General features: G+C 47.3%; 1 protein-coding gene across 3 annotated transcripts in view; it reads left to right on the top strand.

Annotated features, from left to right (window-relative positions):
- The window catches only part of ALS2CL (ALS2 C-terminal like), a 62842-nt gene that overhangs the window by 21449 nt on the left and 23894 nt on the right, over positions 1–17499 (top strand). For 2 of the 3 annotated variants that reach the window (XM_030445201.1, XM_030445202.1), the window contains exons 2-10: positions 2918–3026; positions 3799–3991; positions 7191–7256; positions 8843–9017; positions 9443–9571; positions 10663–10782; positions 13078–13154; positions 13792–13858; positions 14709–14905. In XM_030445201.1, coding sequence (XP_030301061.1) covers positions 2918–3026; positions 3799–3991; positions 7191–7256; positions 8843–9017; positions 9443–9571; positions 10663–10782; positions 13078–13154; positions 13792–13858; positions 14709–14905 — 1133 coding nt within the window. Of the gene's footprint in view, positions 1–2523; positions 2544–2917; positions 3027–3798; positions 3992–7190; positions 7257–8842; positions 9018–9442; positions 9572–10662; positions 10783–13077; positions 13155–13791; positions 13859–14708; positions 14906–17499 lie in introns of those variants that run through there. The other variant, XM_030445200.1, reaches the window with a different exon arrangement.

Here is a 17499-nt window from a genome sequence, read left to right on the forward strand (position 1 = left end):
ATCAATATGTAAGGGGTGAGTGCCAGGAGGATGGAGCCAGGCTCTTCTCAGGGATGTCCAATGATAGGACAAGGGGTAATGGGTGTAAACTGGAGCATGGGAGGTTCCATGTAAACAGAAGGAAAAACTTCTTTACTGTGAGAGTGACAGAGCACAGCCCAGGCTGCCCAGGGAGGTTGTGGAGTCTCCTTCTCTGGAAACATTCAAACCCCTCCTGGATGTGTTCTGTGTGCCCTTCACTTAATGATCTTTCTCTGGCAAGGGGGTTGGACTTGATGATTTTTCAAGGTCCTTTCCAACACCTAACATTGTGGGACTTCAGAAATCTCAGACTGTTATTTTACCAAGGAATCCACCCATACGTGAAGCTTAGAAATGAGACATTCCCACTTCATTTAGTCACCCCACCCAGATGATCTTTCAACAGTCCCTGCTCTGATGCTTGAGGTATTTTTCCTCCTGGAGCAGAAAGTAGGGTTAGGCTTCTGTGTTGAAATCCCTGACATCTCAACACAAGGAGCATGATTCCCATCTGTTGTTTGTAGTAATCAGGGTAGAGGTTCAGGATGCCTTGGAGCATGTCACCAGCAAATAGCCTGAGTTCAGCTCTTCCTGGAAACACTGCAAAGACTCCAGTCACCTCTCCATGACTAAATTAAATTATATCGAGCCCCATAGGCAAGTGGTTATGGCATGACCTGTGCATAGTTAATTCTCATTACTTCCTAAATCAGTTGTACTGTGAGCAAGCTTCCAGTTTGCAAAGGTCCCTGGGCCATTTGAGTTGTCTGGGGGAGGCAGCAGTTGGCACACATAAGAACTTTGCCAAAATCTCTGCTGCCAATTTAGCAATGGAAATCTCTGCAGCATAATTCCATCTCCTCCTCTGATCACTCTTGTGTCTGCAGCCTTTGAGCCTGCACTAAAACCAGGCAGAGGATCATAAAATCCTACAATGCTTTGGGTTGGGAGGAACCATCAAGATTATCCAGTTCCAACCCCCCTGCATGGACAGGGACACTTAACAACTAGATCAGGTTGCTCCAAGCCCCATCCAACCTGACATTCCTAATTTCCAGGAAGGAGGAAGCCACAGCCTCTTGGGGCAACCTGTTCCAGGGGCTCAGCACCCTCAAATTAAAAATTTCTTCCTCAGAAGAATGGCTTTTCTGGGCAGTGAGCACATTAGGCTGGTACTGGCATGGTGTCCCAGGTCAGCTTCTGTCTTTGGATACAATGTGGGGTTGGGTGTGATTGCAGAGGTGTTTGATAACTTCCCAAAGAATCTCTAAACCAGCTGGGCTTTTAAAGTTCATAGAATCATGGAATGGTTTGGGTTGGAAGGGACCTTAAAGCTCATCCAGTTCCACCCCCCTGCCATGGTCAGGGACCCCTCCCCCAGCCCAGGGGGCTCCAAGCCCCATCCAACCTTCAACACTGCCAGAGATGGGGCAGCCACAGCTTCCTTGGGCAACCTGTTCCAGGTTCCAAGTGTTCCAGGTTCCAACCTGTTCCAAGGCCTCAACACCCTCAAATTAAAGAATTTCTTCCCCATGTCCAACCTCAATCTCCCCTCTTCAAGTTTTAACCCATTTCCCTTCTCCTCTCCCTACCCCCCCGTGTCCAAAGCCCTCCCCCAGCTTTCTTGGAGCCCCTTCAGATATTGGAAGGTTGCTCTGAGCTCCCCTGGGAGCCTCCTCTTCTCCAGGCTGAACAACCCCAATCCCTCAGCCTGGCTTCCCAGGGAGGTGCTCAGCCCTCTGAGCATTTGAGTGGCTCTGCTCTGGACACCTTCCAGGAGCTCTGTGTCCTTCTGGTGTTGGGGACTCCAGAACTGAGCACAGGACTTGAGGTGGGGTCTCACAAAAGCAGAGGATGAGAATCACCCTCCTGGAACAGCTGTCTGAGTTGGTTTTTTTTTTTATGCAGCCCAGGACACAGTTGGCTTTTTGGGCTGCAAACACACATCAATAGCTCACGTTAAGCTCCTGGTCAACCAACACCTCCAACTTCTCCTTAGGGCTTCCCTCAATCTTTTCTCCTCCCAACCTGTACTTGTGCATGGAATTGTCTCTGGACAGACCATATTCTGGGTTTGCTGCTCTGCTTCACAAAGCTAAAAGAAGCTTGGAGTTGTGGATTTTCATCACCATTACCAACATCAGCCAATTCTACCTGCAGGATCTTCTGGGCTTTTTCCAGAACAGTCTCTGATGACATATTATTAGCTGGCTGTTCACTTCCTCTCTTACATTTCTTTCAGAGGGTAGGGCTGAGAAGGAGGAAGCTACTGGAGTTTGCTCACATGGGTTTGCTGTCTTTTTTTTTTTTTCCTCCTGACTGCTGCCCACTTCCACTTTAAGTAATTTTCCTTCTTGATGCAGCAGTTTGTAACCAACACTGCAGTGTCCTACTCAGAAAGGAGTAACAGGAGGTTCCTCTGGAGGGTTGGATGTTTGGGCATGGATTGCCCAGCTCTGCAGCTCCATACCATGGCCTTTGATGCCAAAAAGTGCAGACTGAGACGCTCGGTGAGAAAACTGGTGAGAAACATGAGAAGAGATGCTCTGCTTCATCCTCTGCTGCTTTCTCTCAGGGATTTTCATCTGGGAAAAGGAATCGGGCACTAAGCAGGATTAAGATATCTCAAGAAGTGTAGGGCCTTTCCAGTCATGTAAAAGAGGTGTTGTGGGATGATTTTCTATTTGGGCCATCAGGAAAATGGGGCTGGAGGCTCTGAGTGACACCAACTCACGTTGAGCTTCTTTGCATTTCCATTTCCTCTCCCGACGTTCCCAGCACCTTTTTGGGGAGGAACCACACCTGGCAAGAGCAGGAAAAGCTGATTTTTGGCAGTGAGAACTGAAGCCTTGGTAGATGCAAAGAAGTTGATGTGTGCCTTCTGTGTTGTGTCCAGGACATGTGCACGACTGAAGTAACTGCTTCCCTGCTCCAAGTGGAAGAAACCTTCTTGGCATCCCTGGCACGGATTGATGCCCTCATCCTCAAGCCCCTGCTCCAGGCAGGTAGGTCAGAGAAGATTTACTTTTTTTTTTGGCTCTAGTTCTAGCCTTGAGTCAGAGGTGCACCTAAGAAAGGAATTATCATTGCCACTCCATGGCTGAGGGCTTTGTTAGGGTTTGGTTTGCTTGAGTGAGTGGTGTATAGAGTTGTTTGTTTATTTTTAAGGTGGTCAAGAAAGATTCCTATGGCCTTTCATTCAAGCCTAGAACTGTGGTTCCTGTTATTTTTAGAGGTTAATGCAGATTCCAAGCAGTGTCAACCCATACATACTTTCAGAAGCTTCTTTTGAAGGTAACACTTGTGGGTGTAGGTTCTGAGCTGGCAGTAAATCAGAGCAGCTCCCCCTGCAAAAAAAAAAAAAAAAAAAAAAAAAAGAAAAAAATCCATTTAAATATCATAAGGCTGTCTGGACAAAAAGTGGTGTGACTGGATTAGGCCCAGAGGGTGGATCCCTCTCTTGTCACCACCTTTTTGGTTTAGCTTCCCAGGAGAAGCCCTCAAGGTCAAGGGTGGACAAGGATGTCTGAGCCTCTCAGGCTGCCCTGACCACACAGCCCCAAAAACTGAGAAGCAGAAAGCCCTTGCAATTGTTGACAAGAACACAGACCTAAATAATCACCATCTCCTTCTTCCCTGGCATTGATTTTTCTGGTATGAATAGATCTGTTTTGCACCAAAAAATCGGGTTGAGCATTGAGATCTTGGTCATCTTCTCCATGAGGTTTCTTGGAACCAAGGTATGATGATGTTTCTCCCCTCACCTTTTCCTCAAAGAACCCAGTGACCAGAAGGGAAAGGAGAACCTGAAACTCTTCCTTCTCCTGAACGATCGATTTCAAGCTCTCTGGAACCTCACAGAAGAAAATTACCGAGTATTGAAACAAAAAAGCAGCAGCTCGGAGTCACTCTGCACCCAGGACATTGCCATCATCTGGAAAGGAGACCTCTTCCTAAGCCTCTACATCCAGTAAGTACAAAAACATTTTGGGAGTAGTGTAAAGGTCCTGCACTTTGGCCACAACAACCCCATGCAGTGCTACAGGCTGGGCACAGAGTTGCTGGAGAACAGCCAGGCAGAAAGGGACCTGGGAGTCTGGATCGACAGGAAGCTGAACAGGAGCCAGCAGTGTGCCCAGGTGGCCAAGAAGGCCAATGGCATCCTGGGCTGGATCAGGAACAGCGTGGCCAGCAGGTCCAGGGAAGGGATTCTGCCCCTGTGCTCAGCCCTGGGGAGGCCACAGCTTGAGTCCTGTGTCCAGTTCTGGGCCCCTCAGCTCAGGAAGGAGATTGAGGTGCTGGAGCAGGTCCAGAGAAGAGCAAGGAGGCTGTGAAGGGATCCAGCAGAATTGCTGTGAGGAAGGGCTGAGGGAGCTGGGGGTGTTGAGGCTGGAGAAGAGGAGGCTCAGGGGAGACCTCATCACTCTCTGCAACTCCCTGAAAGGAGGTTGGAGCCAGGGGGGGTTGGGCTCTTTTCCCAGGCAACTCTCAGCAAGACAAGAGGGCAGGGTCTCAAGTTGTGCCAGGGGAGGTTTAGGTTGGAGATGAGAAAGAATTTCTTTCTGGAGAGGGTGATCAGGCATTGGAATGGGCTGCCCAGGGAAGTAGTGGATTCTCCGTGTCTGGAGATATTTCTAAAGAGCCTGGATGTGGCACTCAGTGCCATGGGCTGGGAACCACGGGGGAGTGGATCAAGGGTTGGACTTGATGATCTCTGAGGTCCCTTCCAACCCAGCCAATTCTATGATTCTATCAGCTGACTGGCAGGATGGCACAAGAAATTTGTGTATTTAGTTGGTTTATTTCTGTCCACCAGCACCCAGGTGTTAGGGCAGGGCAGTAATTGCATCCAGGACAGATCTTACAGAATGATGTCTGTGCAGGCAGTAGAATAAATGGACATTTTTGTAGATTTCAGTATGCTTGCCAGAGGCAGATTTTTATTATATTTTTTTTCTTGCAAGTTTAGGGGTTTTTATGCATCCTCAAAATAAGAAAGGGGAGCAATTGTGCCTGGGGGATTTATGAGAGCAAAGCTCAGGCTGTTGTCAGGAAGATTAATGCATGTACAAGCAGGTTTAAAGGGCTCAAAGGGATCAAGAGGGGGAGATGTCACCAGACATAGTTTATATTATGCATTTCTGCAACATTTTTGTGCTTTTTGACAGAGAATTTGAAAGCACCTGATGGGTGTATTGTGTGGAAAAAAATAAATATTGCCCTGTTGCTTTTTCTGTAATTAATTATGTCTGCTCCCCATCTGATTAGCAAAATCATTATAGTGTGTATAACCCATGTGTTGATGGGTTATAGCATGAGAAAAGGTTTATGGTCATCTGAAATGACAAAAGATCAGACAGGGTTTGATCTTTCATTCATCATGTTGGCCACAAATGTGACCAAGCCCTTTGGTACCTGCAGAGAAATGGGACCTGGGCACACTGGATCCTGGACATTTCCATTTAGTCTTGGCTTGGATTTTTTTTTATGAACGTAGTGGGAAGGGCTACTTTTAAGTTTATTTGCATTTCAACAGCATCATTTTAGAAAGTGATGCACAGGGAAGTGAAGCTTTGCCTTTGCATGAAGGAAGTTGGGAGCAGTGTGATTTTGGTTGTTTGTTTGGGAAGGGATTCAGTACATTAAAATTGCTTTGCCTTAAAAAGGCATTGGGAAGATGAAAACACACCTCGAGGTTTCAGATGACACAAAGGAGAAGTTTATCTTAACATCTCATTTCCCTTCCTTTTGAAATTCAAACCTGTTCTGGTTGGGTGTCAGGAAAAAAAAAAGAGCTGGGTCCTACCCAGTGCTGCTGAGTCACTCTGGGCAGTCCTGGTCCTACAGCATCTCATGCTTATTGGTGAGATACAGAAAGCAGAAAACTCAGGGGCTTGTAGATATCCCTGAAAGATGTAAGAAATGTTGCTTCATCTGGACAAAACACACAATTTGGCTGAAATCCCTGCTGGCTGAAATCCCTAGTCTGGGCTGACAAAATATGGCTCGGTCTCCCTCTAGTGAGAGATGAGATACATTGACATGGAGTCTTCCCTGGGAGGGTGGAGAGACCCTGGAACAAGTTGGTCAAAGAAGCTGTGGCTACCCCATCCCTGGCAGTGTTGAAGGTTGGATGTGAAGGAAAAAGTATTGCAGAGACTGTGAGAAACACATTTCTCAGTCCAACAGCAGGTCCTGCTCTTCCCATTTCTCTGCAGAAGCCAACGGTGCTTTTGAAGTCACTTTGTCCTTCTCAGGACAGTGATAGAGTGAGGTGGAATGGTTTTAAACTGACAGAGGGGAGGGTTACATTAGGTATTAGGAGGAAATTCTTGAATTTGAGGGTGCTGAGCCCCTGGTTGCCCAGGTTGCCCAAGGAAGCTGTGGCTGCCCCATCCCTGGCAGTGTTGAAGGTTGGATGGGGCTTGGAGCCCCCTGGGCTGGGGGAAGGGTCCCTGACCATGGCAGGGGGTTGAAATTTGATGATCTTGAAGATTCTTTCCAACCCAAACCATTCCATGATGACATGGGACACCTGGATTTGGATGCCCATCAGTCATACAGAACTGATACATCTCCTTCCACCAGCAGAAATTTTTATACCTGAAGCTGAAATCTGAAGCTCAGCCCCTGGAGATTTGCTTTCCAGGACTAGTGAACAAGTTTACTTCTGCTTATGCCAAATTCCAGGATGATTTCTACTTCCTGGAACAATACCAATGCAAAAGTCTATGAGGCACTTAAACCAAGAGCCTTGGAAAGGGGACAGAAAGAGAATGAGCCAGGGAGAGAGGTTGAGTAGCTCCATCTCTCTCTGCTTCTCTTGGAAAAGTGGACCTGGTGTCACATTTTCAAATATAGATCATTGTTGGACATCATGAAGAAATTCTTCACTATGAAGGTGCTGAGTGCCTGCCCCAGGTTGCCCAGAGAAGCTGGGACTGCCCCATCCCTGGAAGTGTTGAAGGTCCCAGGTTGGATGGGGCTTGGAGCAACCTGGGCTGGTGAGAAGTTTTCTCTAAGTTGGCATTACCTGGTCCCTTCCAAGCCCAACTCTTCTTTGATTCTGGGCACTAAGTTTTTTCCCTCTGTTTTTTTTAACCTTGTAATTCATGTGCACCTCTAACTCAGCTTTTGTTTCTGTGTGTCTGTGTGTCCCTTGCCAACAGATATTTTGTCACCTTTGCCAACTACGTTGTAGTCCATGGCTTCGAACATGCAACAAAGAGCAAAAGGTCAGTGGGATGAAAAATGTTTACTGGAGGGGTTGGTAGGAACCCAGTTGATACTTTAGAGGATAAATAATGAATAGGAGTGAGAAGCACTGAGGACTGAACGTCAAAGTGACCTCTGTTTCATGGTCCAGCTGCATCTCCTCTGAAATGGCGACACTGGCTGCTCCTGCCACCTCCTCAGCCTATGGGAGCTGCTGTTGAGTGGTTTCCTTCCACACATCTCCATCTATCAGCGGGAAGGCAGGAGGGCTCTGCAGAGGGACCTGGACAGACTGGAGAGTTGGGCTGATTCCAACGGGATGAGGTTCAACATTCCAAGTGCCGGGTCCTGCACTTTGGCCACAACAACCCCATGGGGAGCTCCAGGCTGGGCACAGAGTGGCAGAAAGGGACCTGGGAGTCTGGATTGCCAGGAAGCTGAACAGGAGCCAGCAGTGTGCCCAGGTGGCCAAGAAGGCCAATGGCATCCTGGGCTGGCTCAGGAACAGCGTGGCCAGCAGGTCCAGGGAAGGGATTCTGCCCCTGTGCTCAGCTCTGGGGAGGCCACAGCTTGAGTTCTGTGTCCAGTTCTGGGCCCCTCAGCTCAGGAAGGAGCTTGAGGTGCTGGAGCAGGTCCAGAGAAGAGCAAGGAGGCTGTGAAGGGATCCAGCAGAATTCCTGTGAGGAAGGGCTGAGGGAGCTGGGGGTGTTGAGGCTGGAGAAGAGGAGGCTCAGGGGAGACCTCATCACTCTCTGCAACTCCCTGAAAGGAGGTTGGAGCCAGGGGGGGTCGGGCTCTATCAGTCAGACAAGAGGCCATGGGCTTCATCTCTGCCAGGGGAGGGTTAGGTTGGAGATGAGGAAGAAATTCTTTCCAGAGAGGGTGCTCAGGCATTGGAATGGGCTGCCCAGGGAGGGGGTGGATTCTCTATCCCTGGAGGTTTTTAAGAAGAGACTGGATGTGGCACTGAGTGCCATGGGCTGGGAACCACGGGGGGAGTGGATCAAGGGTTGGACTTGATGATCTCTGAGGTCCCTTCCAACTCAGCCCATTCTATGATTCTATGATTCTTTCTGACCATGTACAGCTCCCTTTGTAAATTTGAATTCAGGGGGTGGAGTGAGATCTGAGAAAGGATGATGTGGGAATCCAGCAGGAGACTTCCACTTCTTGTCTCAGATGTGGTCAGAGCCTCATGGAACCAGCAAATGAGAGGATGAGCACCAGATGGGAGCAGATTCACAACCCCTGTATCTGAGACACCCTCTTGGTGTGCAAACCATCATGAAATTATTGGAATATTCTGCATCTCTGTGGGTGGGGTCCCTATTTTCAAAGACCACTGGGCCAGAGGCAGGATGGATGGAATCATAGAATCATCAAGGTTGGAAAAGACCTTTACGATGGAGCTCTTGCTTCTCTCATTGCCTTATTTTTCTGTGTTTGGGGTGCAAATATTTTTGCACTGTTATCTCCTGCTCTTCCAAGTTTTTCTGTTACCCTCCCTTGGAGTGAGGTAGCACACAAAGTTTGGAGGGCAGAGACGAGTGGCAATCTTCAAAAAAAATAACTGAGGGGCCTTTTTTCTTAATTTACCATCTTGCAGTGACTCCTGGAAGCACCATAAGACCATCCTGAAACAATTCCTCACTGACTTCACCTCTGAAACCTCCATGGCATTGGCCCTGTACACTGTTCTTCACAAACCCATCAGGGAACACATTCAGCAGTATATAGTGCTCCTCACCAAGCTGAAGGACGTTCTCCTTCAGGTAGAAAAGGTAGGAAAGGGGATGGAACCTGACTGGTTTATGCTAAAACCTTCTGCGTGGCTTTGTGGTGGTGTCACTGAATCCCAAGTTGGCTGGAAGGAAATAATTTCCAGTAGATCACTGGGTAATAAGCAGCAGCAGTGGAGTGCAGCCCACCTGAAGGTGTCCAAGCAAGGAAGAGGGGTGTCTGTGTCTTAGTACAAGCGTCTCATCATGTAGAGGAGCTGCAAAAAGGTCAAGTCACTGGTCTAAGGTGGCAGACTTAATGTTAAATTTGGGAGGGTTTCCTTGGAAGTGGGGCTGGAGGGTTATTTCTCATAAGCCTGTTGGATTCACACTTTCTGAGGCTTTTCTGCAGCTGTAAGCCAGGGAGTAGAAGTCTTCTGCACAGCCATTGCCTGAGGTGTTGCTCAAGCTCTGCTCTCTTTTGTCAGGGCTCTGAAAGGGACGTGGTTACCAATGCCATCAAGGAGTACGTGAAGCTGGAGTCTTTCATCAGCCAAGTCCTGGATGAAGCTTGTTTCACCAAGTCCTTATGGAAATCCTTGGGCTACAAATTCACAGTGAGTCATGGATGGAGAAAGGGGCTCCTCTGGAGGTTTGAAGCCTTCTGCTTTGACACATAATGTGAACTGAGCATTGGAGACATGGTTTGGAAGCCAATAGAGTACGGCAGTGAGCAAGCATTGGAGCAACCATATGGACACTGAGTGCTTCAGGAGCTGAGCCTTGTGCCCAGTTCTGTTCTTACCATCATCTTGGGCCACAAGTCAGGCTCTGGAGGAAACTTGGGCTCGAGTTCCCAAATCTTGATGCTTCCTGATGTTCTTGATCTGTTGTCAGGGTTTAACACTGGCCTGGCAATTAAACCAAATAACAGATTCTCTCTATTAATCCCCCTCCCTGGTAAAGACAGGAGAGAGAATAAGGGAGAGAGACTGAGGGGTTGGGAACTAAACTACACAGCTTGAATGAAACAGGAATGAGAAATAGGAAAAATGACTAAATCTATACAAATATACAGGAAAATTGATCCCAGGTTCCTCCCCCCTCCCCCCCAATAACTCTCACGTCACCCCCGAGGCTGCAGGGCAGCCCTGGGAAAGTCCAGGCTGGAATCCTGGGGTCAGCAGCAGTTGGGAGCTGGAGGCAGGAACACACAGATTCAGGCTGGGATGGATCAGGAGCACAGGCAGAGGAAGGGATGGAATCCTCCCAGGATGCTGAAGCAAACAGAGAGAGGGGAAGAAGGGGAAGCAGGAAGGGGTTTGACCCTGGGGATCCCTCCAATTTATCCTGAGTATGAGGTGTATGGGATGGAATACTCTGTTTGGTCAATTCTGGCATCTCTCTTGTCTGTTCCTCCCCAAAGGAGGCTGCAGGTGGGACCTCTTTATTCCTTCTGGAGGGTAAAATGTTCCTCAGAGCTGAGCAGTGTCCCTGGCTCTACACACCAGGCTCTGGCTGGAACTATAAACCTGGAGTGTGATCAGTCCCAGAGCAGCCACTGACTGAGAACCTTGCTGTTCATTTCAGCAAGTGCAGCTCCTTACAAGAGACTGAGCTGGAAGCAAAAGTACCAGACAGAAAATCCCCTTTATCCTGGCCCAAACCAGGACATCCATCATCTTGACCTCTCTACTTCCTCCTGCAGGACATGCTTTGTGTACCTGAAAGGAGACTGCTGGAAGACAGCAAAAACCTTCCCATCTCTGCTAGCACGAATCGATCGGATCGGATCTTGCTCTTTGATGATGTCCTTGTGGTAATCCAGGTGAGTCTGAAGTTTTTCAGAGGGGTTGGAAGGGCAGCACAGATAAATGACAGTGAAATTCACGTTCCTTTGGTGCTGTGAATGCCACAGAGCTTGGGTCTTGGCAAAACTTCATCTCTGATCCATGTGCTTGTGGTTTCTACTGAAGAATCATATAATTTTCAGGGTTGGAAGGGACCTTGAAGATCATCCAGTTCCAACCCCCGTGCCATGGGCAGGGACAACTCCCACAGATCAGGTTGCTCAGAGCCCTGTCCCTTCAAAACTTCCAGGGATGGATGGGGCTTCCACCACCTCTCTGGGCAACCTGTGCCAGGGTCTCACCACCCTCATGGGGAAGAACTTCTTCCTGACATCCAATCTAAATCTCCTCTTCTCTAGTTTGAATCCATTCCCCCATGTCCTATCCCTCCCTGACATCCTAAAAAGTCCCTCCCCAGCTTTCCTGTAGCCTCTTCAGATCCTGTAAGGCCACACTAAGGTCTCCTTGGAGCCTTCTCCTCTCCAGACTGAACAACCCCAACTCTCTCAGTCTGTCTGCATAGCAGAGCTGCTCCAGCCCTCTGAGCATCCTCCTGGCCCTTCTCTGGACACTCTCCAGCACCTCCAGGGCTTTCTTGGAATAGGGACTCCAGAATAAAAAGGAAGGCTAATGAAGAAACAACAGAGAAGCATCCAAATTAATTCTTTCTTAGTAAATATCTACTATTCAACCACCTTTCCAGCAGCCCAAGCCCATGCCTGAGTATGAATTTATTGATTTCTGTCCTTACTTCTTCAAAGGGGGGCTGAAGGATGAAGGGTATTCACTCTAAATGCATCAGACTAAATATGATCTTTTCATAGTTAACTCTGGTATTGGAATGGGAGGAAAAGTCAAGGGTGGTTTTGGGGCTACTTCAGGGATTTAGGGCCTGGGTGTGGGGCAGACAGGGAGTGCCTACAGCCATGGAGATCTAGGTGAATAATTCATGTTTAAAGCTGTTCTGCAGCATGTTAACTAAACCCAGGCTGGCTTGCTCTGCCTGTGAGCTCCTGTCATCCAGCATGACTCTCCATGTGAACCTCTCTCTTCTTGCTCTTTAGTCAGGTGCCAGCCCCTCAGGTGCCCAAACACATGAGTGCCTTGTGAGCTGATAGATCTGATGGGCTCCTCCAAACCTGAGCCTTTGTGATAAAGCTGGGCAGTGCCATGCAGCCCTCAGGGTCTGGACCTAAGGAAATAGGGTGGTGATGCTCTCATCCAAGTTCTCATTGTAAAATTCCCAGTACTGCAGTGATCTTGCTGTGAGCAAGTGCCCCCAGGCTGCCTTTAGAGTCAGGGGAGAAGAAGAGGCACTGCCTGGGTGTGGTTCTGATCTCTTTTAGATGCCAAAATTCAGATGAGCTGAGTCATGTCTCATCCCAACTCCATTGACTGGGATGAGAGCACAGAGTAACCAGCTCACCCAGGAAGATCCCAGTGTAGACATCCTTGTTCAGGCAATGCTTCCCAATCCCAATCCCAATCCCAATCCCACCCCATGTCTCATCTGCTGCTCTGTTACTCCTGGAGATACAACTGGACTGGGGTTGGATTTGGCTTGGGATGCCAGGAGATGGGATGCCACTGCTCCAGTGGGTTCTGAGGAACAAACCTCCCTCACTTCTCACTTTTTCCATATCTTGTGGATATATCAGTGATTAACTCAAGGTGTCTGTAAGGTTGTAGTGGGACCCTAGTGCTATCACCTAACTTTGCTCCACTACAACCTCACAGCTCTCCACTGGGGGCACCTGGGCCTGAGCTGTAATATGAAATGGAGTAGAAATGTTTCTATTATCTCAGTTCCATTTGCTGGGATGCTGACTGAAGAAGAGACTCCATAAATGTTGTACCTGTGGGCTGCTGTGTCAGCTGAAGCCCAGATCCTACGTAGATCCTAAAATCAGGGAGTGCTGCACGTCAGGGATAATTTGGGAGAGTTGCCACGTGGTAGGGAAGAAACTCTTGTAGAGGTAAAATGCTGACTTGTAGCCACAGAACTCCAGAACACCACATAAATGATAGGCTAAGAGTTTCTTCTACTTGCATTTCTTCAGTCTCCAAGGTCTGTCATCATATTTTGGGATTAGGGCCATAAAAGAGGGAATTTGCAGTGTTTTCAATCTTGCTGGGCTGTTTAGTGCACTGATAGAGCAGGGGCAAACTGTGATGTTTATATCAATAACAGGAACATGTTCTCCTTTTTCTTTCTTTTTTTTCCTTTTCTTTTTCTTTTTTTTTTTTTCCTTTTTTTTCCTTTTTTTTCCCAGGGAAACAGCTTTCAGAGTTTTGATCTGAAGCTTGTGTGGGTAGATGAAAACTGCAAGGAGAAATCAGCTGCAGGACAGTAAGTAAAAATATTTCCACTTGGAGAAGAAGAAGAAAAAAAAAAAAAGTGTTCAGCTTGGTTGGGAAATAGAGGAAAATGATTCAAAACTGTGTTTTGTCTCTTTTCTAGCCAGTGGGGTTGGTTCTGAGCTATGGGTGCCTCAGGTGGGATCCCAGCAGCTTGCCTTGGGAATCAATCAATAATAAAATGGTTTTAGCTGTAGACTTATCAAACAAAGATGAGTTGACTGGTTGAGTAACTCAAAGAATCATGAAATGATTTGGGTTGGAAGGGACCTTAAAGCTGACCCAGTGCCACCTCTGCCATGTTCAGGGACCCCTCACCCAGCTCAGGATGCTCCAAGCCCCATCCAATCTTCAACACTGCCAGGGATGGGGCAGCCACAGCTTCCTTGGGCAACCTGGGCAACCAGGGGCTCAGCACCCTCAAATTCAAGAATTTCCCCCTAATATCTAATCTAACCCTCCCCTCTGTCAGTTTAAAACCATTCCCCCTCCTTCTGTCACTGTCCTGAGAAGGACAAAGTGACTTCAAAAGCACCGTTGGCTTCTGCAGAGAAATGGGAAGAGCAGGACCTGCTGTTGAACTGAGAAATGTGTTTCTCATAGTCTCTGTAATACCTTTTCTTTCACAGGTATGGGCTCAACATTATTACCCCAGAGGAAACATTCTTTCTCTCTGCCAAAGACCCACAGATGAAGGTGAGCAGTGGGCAGGGGTTTTCTGTGCCACCTGGAATAATACCATGGGATGAGCTTGGAAATAACAGATGGAAAGAGGGTACAGAGGGGATGGCAGCTCTGTATCAGGGACAAAACATTAATGGTAGGGACTTCAAGTCTCAGTAAGCATCAGGATGTTGGATGCTGAGTGATCAGAATGATCGCATTGAGGATGATCCCACCAACATCATCAGAAGACAGAGGAGTGGATGATGGGGGAGGTGTCCCTGCCCATGCAGGGGGGTTGGAACTACATGAATTTTAATGCTTCTTCCAATCCAACCAGTTCTATGATGGGTTCTGCACCTGCTTAAAGTTCAGTTGAACTTGTGATCACCTCTTGTGATTTTTACCACTTTTAAAATGGATTAAAGCAGAATAGCAAGCAGTGGGTATTTTAGTTGTTGGTTGTTTTGTTTTTGGGTTTTTTTTTCCTTTTGTTAAGCCTCATCAGATGGGCAGAGGTGTTTTAGGCTCTTGATAGAGAAATATCTGGGTGCTGGAAGTGGTTTCCCATGGGCAGTGGTGTAAGATGCAGAGCAGGGACAGTAAGTTCCAGCAGTGTGGTCTTGTACCAAGTCTGATGGTGAGAGTCAAGCCCAAACAACCCTCAAGTGATCCTCATTGGTGCAACTTGCAGGAGCCAGGATAACATTTCTTGTTGATGCTGTAGATGGGCCATAACACAGCAGTCCAACCAGAGGAATATTCTGCCTTAGGATGGATGGAAACCCAACAGCTTCTTACCACTTGGGAAGTACCTCTTGTTGGGGAGGCACTTTGCTTTCTTCACCAGTTAGCTGAACCTTCTTTTTTTATCTCTCCCCAGGCTGTTTGGCAGTGGAAGCTCAACCAGGCTGTTCGCCAGGCACTCAATGGGAAGAGAGATTTCCCACTCTGGGGAAAAACTGGGGAAGGCACCGGGCCCCCAGATCACCGCTTCTTCACCTACGTCTTCAAGCTAGATGGGAAGTTCAAAAGTGCCACCTATGAGGGCGAGTGGCACTGGGGAAAGCCACATGGCAAGTAAGGAGCCTTTTTTAACCCTTTCCCTAGGGAGGACCCTTCCCTCTTTGTGTAGCACTGCCTGGATCCAAGGGATGCAGAGCTGGAGGTGTAGATGCCACAGAGCAGCTGTAGAGGTGGGGGCTCCATCCCAAGCTGAAGGTCTGGACCACACACTGCATCTCCCAGGCTGGGATAGATTCTCTGCTTCCTGCTTTCCTTGCTTCCAGAGGGGAAATCTAGTATTCAGGAAGCATATTGGGACATATTTCAGGGCTTGGTTAAAGCATGAGTCCTCCCACTGTTGTATTGTAGATGTCTTGGTAGTGATACTGGTTTGTGCAGTAAATTGTAGATGCTGCCTCTTAATAATGTGGTAATGATCACATTGAAGGTGCTGCAATGGCTTAGGAGTGTAATTAGGACTTAAGCTTGAGCTAATGTTTATTTTGAAGATGTCAGCCTGAGGCATAAAATCTTACAGTCATTGTAACACCAAAAAAAACCAAAACCCCAAGAAAAAAAAAACAAAAAACAAATGAAAAACCCCAAGAAAAATAACCACAAAACAAACAAAAAACATAAACCAAAGCCAACAGAAAACAAAAACAACCAAACCATAAAAAAGGGAACACCCCCCAAATAAAAAGCAAACATAAAATCCCCAAAATAATAAAAAAAAACAACTAAACAAACAAAAAACAAAAAAAAGCCTTTGGCTTGCAAGTGAGGGAAAAATTTTATCCTGTGCTACCCAAGTATATTTTAATATCCAAATTATTATTAAGGGAAGGAAACCAAAAAGTAAATGGAAAAGATGCTCAAATGAATTTCTTGGGAACATGAATCTGTTCACTAAACACAGAGTTTATTTAAGAGCGACCTCTTCCAAGATGTAAATCAAAGGTTAAGTGATCCCAACCCGAATCTCACTGACATAGGACAGATCCTCTGAATAAATATGAAATATGACCAACCTCAGACACCAAAACAGGCTCATTTGGAAGTTTTATATTCCTTGAGTTTTACACAGTTTGTTTACAGATGAAGCAAAAAAACCAAAAAAACCCCCCCAAAAAAACGGATGTAGAGACTTGGTTTGAAAGAACCCTAAAATAATCCCAAATCAACAGTTGAAACCTGAATCTTCTGTGTTAAAGAGGTGTTAGGGGCAGAGCTACAACTGAGGTGCTCCTCTACATCATCCCCACCACATCATCCCCAGCACCTCCACTCCTAACGGGGACTGGAAAAACCACTGGGTGGAGCCACAGAGGGAGCAGCACCTCCTCTCCTTGCTCTTTGTCTCCTCCTGTCTTAGGGCTGGAGAAGTGAGATGAATAAATACCTCTGCTGCTTCAGGTCAAGTCACTTCATTGAGGAATTAAGGAAAATTGTGGCAGAACTAAGTGACTGTCATGGTTTAACACTGGCCCGGCGATTAAACACAATAACAGCTGCTCTCTATTAATGTCTCTCTCCTCCTTGATAAAGAAAGGAGAGAGAATAAGGGAGAGAGACTGATGGGTTGGAAACTAAACTACACAGCTTTAATGAAACAGGAATGATAAATAGGAAAAATGACTAAATCTATACAAATATACAGGAAAATTGATCCCAGGTTCCTCCCCCCTTTCCCCCAATAACTCTCACGTCACCCCCGAGGCTGCAGGGCAGCCCTGGGAAAGTCCAGGCTGGAATCCTGGGGTCAGCAGCAGGTGGGAGCTGGAGGCAGGAACACACAGATATGGGCTGGCACGGATCAGGACCACAGGCAGACGAACAGACGGGATCCTTCCAGGATGCCGGGTGAAGGAAGGGAAGCAGGAAATCAGGAAATCCAGAAATCATGGCTTGGTCCTCTTGATCCCTCAAATTTATCCTGAGTATGAGGTGTATGGGATGGAATACTCTGTTTGGTCAATTCTGGCATCTCTCTTGTCTGTTCCTCCCCAAAGGAGGCTGCAGGTGGGACCTCTTTATCCTCCTGAATGGTAAAATGTTTTCCTCAGAGCTGAGAAGTGTCCTTGGCTCTGCACACCAGTCTCTAGCAGTAACTATAAACATCAAGTGTTATCAATCCTAGAAGCACACACTGTCTGAGAAACTTGCTGTTCATTTCAGCAAGTGCAACTACCTACAAGAGACTTAGCTAAAAGTAAAAGTACAAGACAGAAAATCACCTTTATCCTGGCCCAAACCAGGACAGTGACTTCAGGTGCTTTTAATACCTGGGCTTTTAATTGCTCCATTACTACACTTTCCTGAAATTATTTTTCTGCGTGACTTGCTACAAATACAAGATTTCAGAGCAGCAGAGCCTGCCTTGATGGCATGTCCACCTCTGAGGAAGAGGGTGGCATGGTGAAGAACATGAGCAGAAAGCTGCAGCAGTGTCAATCAGAGCTTTTCAGGAAAAAAAAAAAAAATAATCTGTGTTCTTCACTGCCCAGTCCCAGTATTTCTGGTGAGCTGGTGCTCTGGAAGATCACCCCGTGGCAGAAGCAGGGATTCTCTGTGGTTTGCTCTCCTTTGCTAGCACCCACCTCGAAGCAAAAGGAGATGGATTTTATCCAAATTAACCTGCCTGTAAATACCAGAGCAAGAAGCTGTCT

The sequence above is a fragment of the Calypte anna genome, chromosome 2 (genome assembly GCF_003957555.1).
Source record: "Calypte anna isolate BGI_N300 chromosome 2, bCalAnn1_v1.p, whole genome shotgun sequence".
NCBI lineage: Eukaryota > Metazoa > Chordata > Aves > Apodiformes > Trochilidae > Calypte > Calypte anna.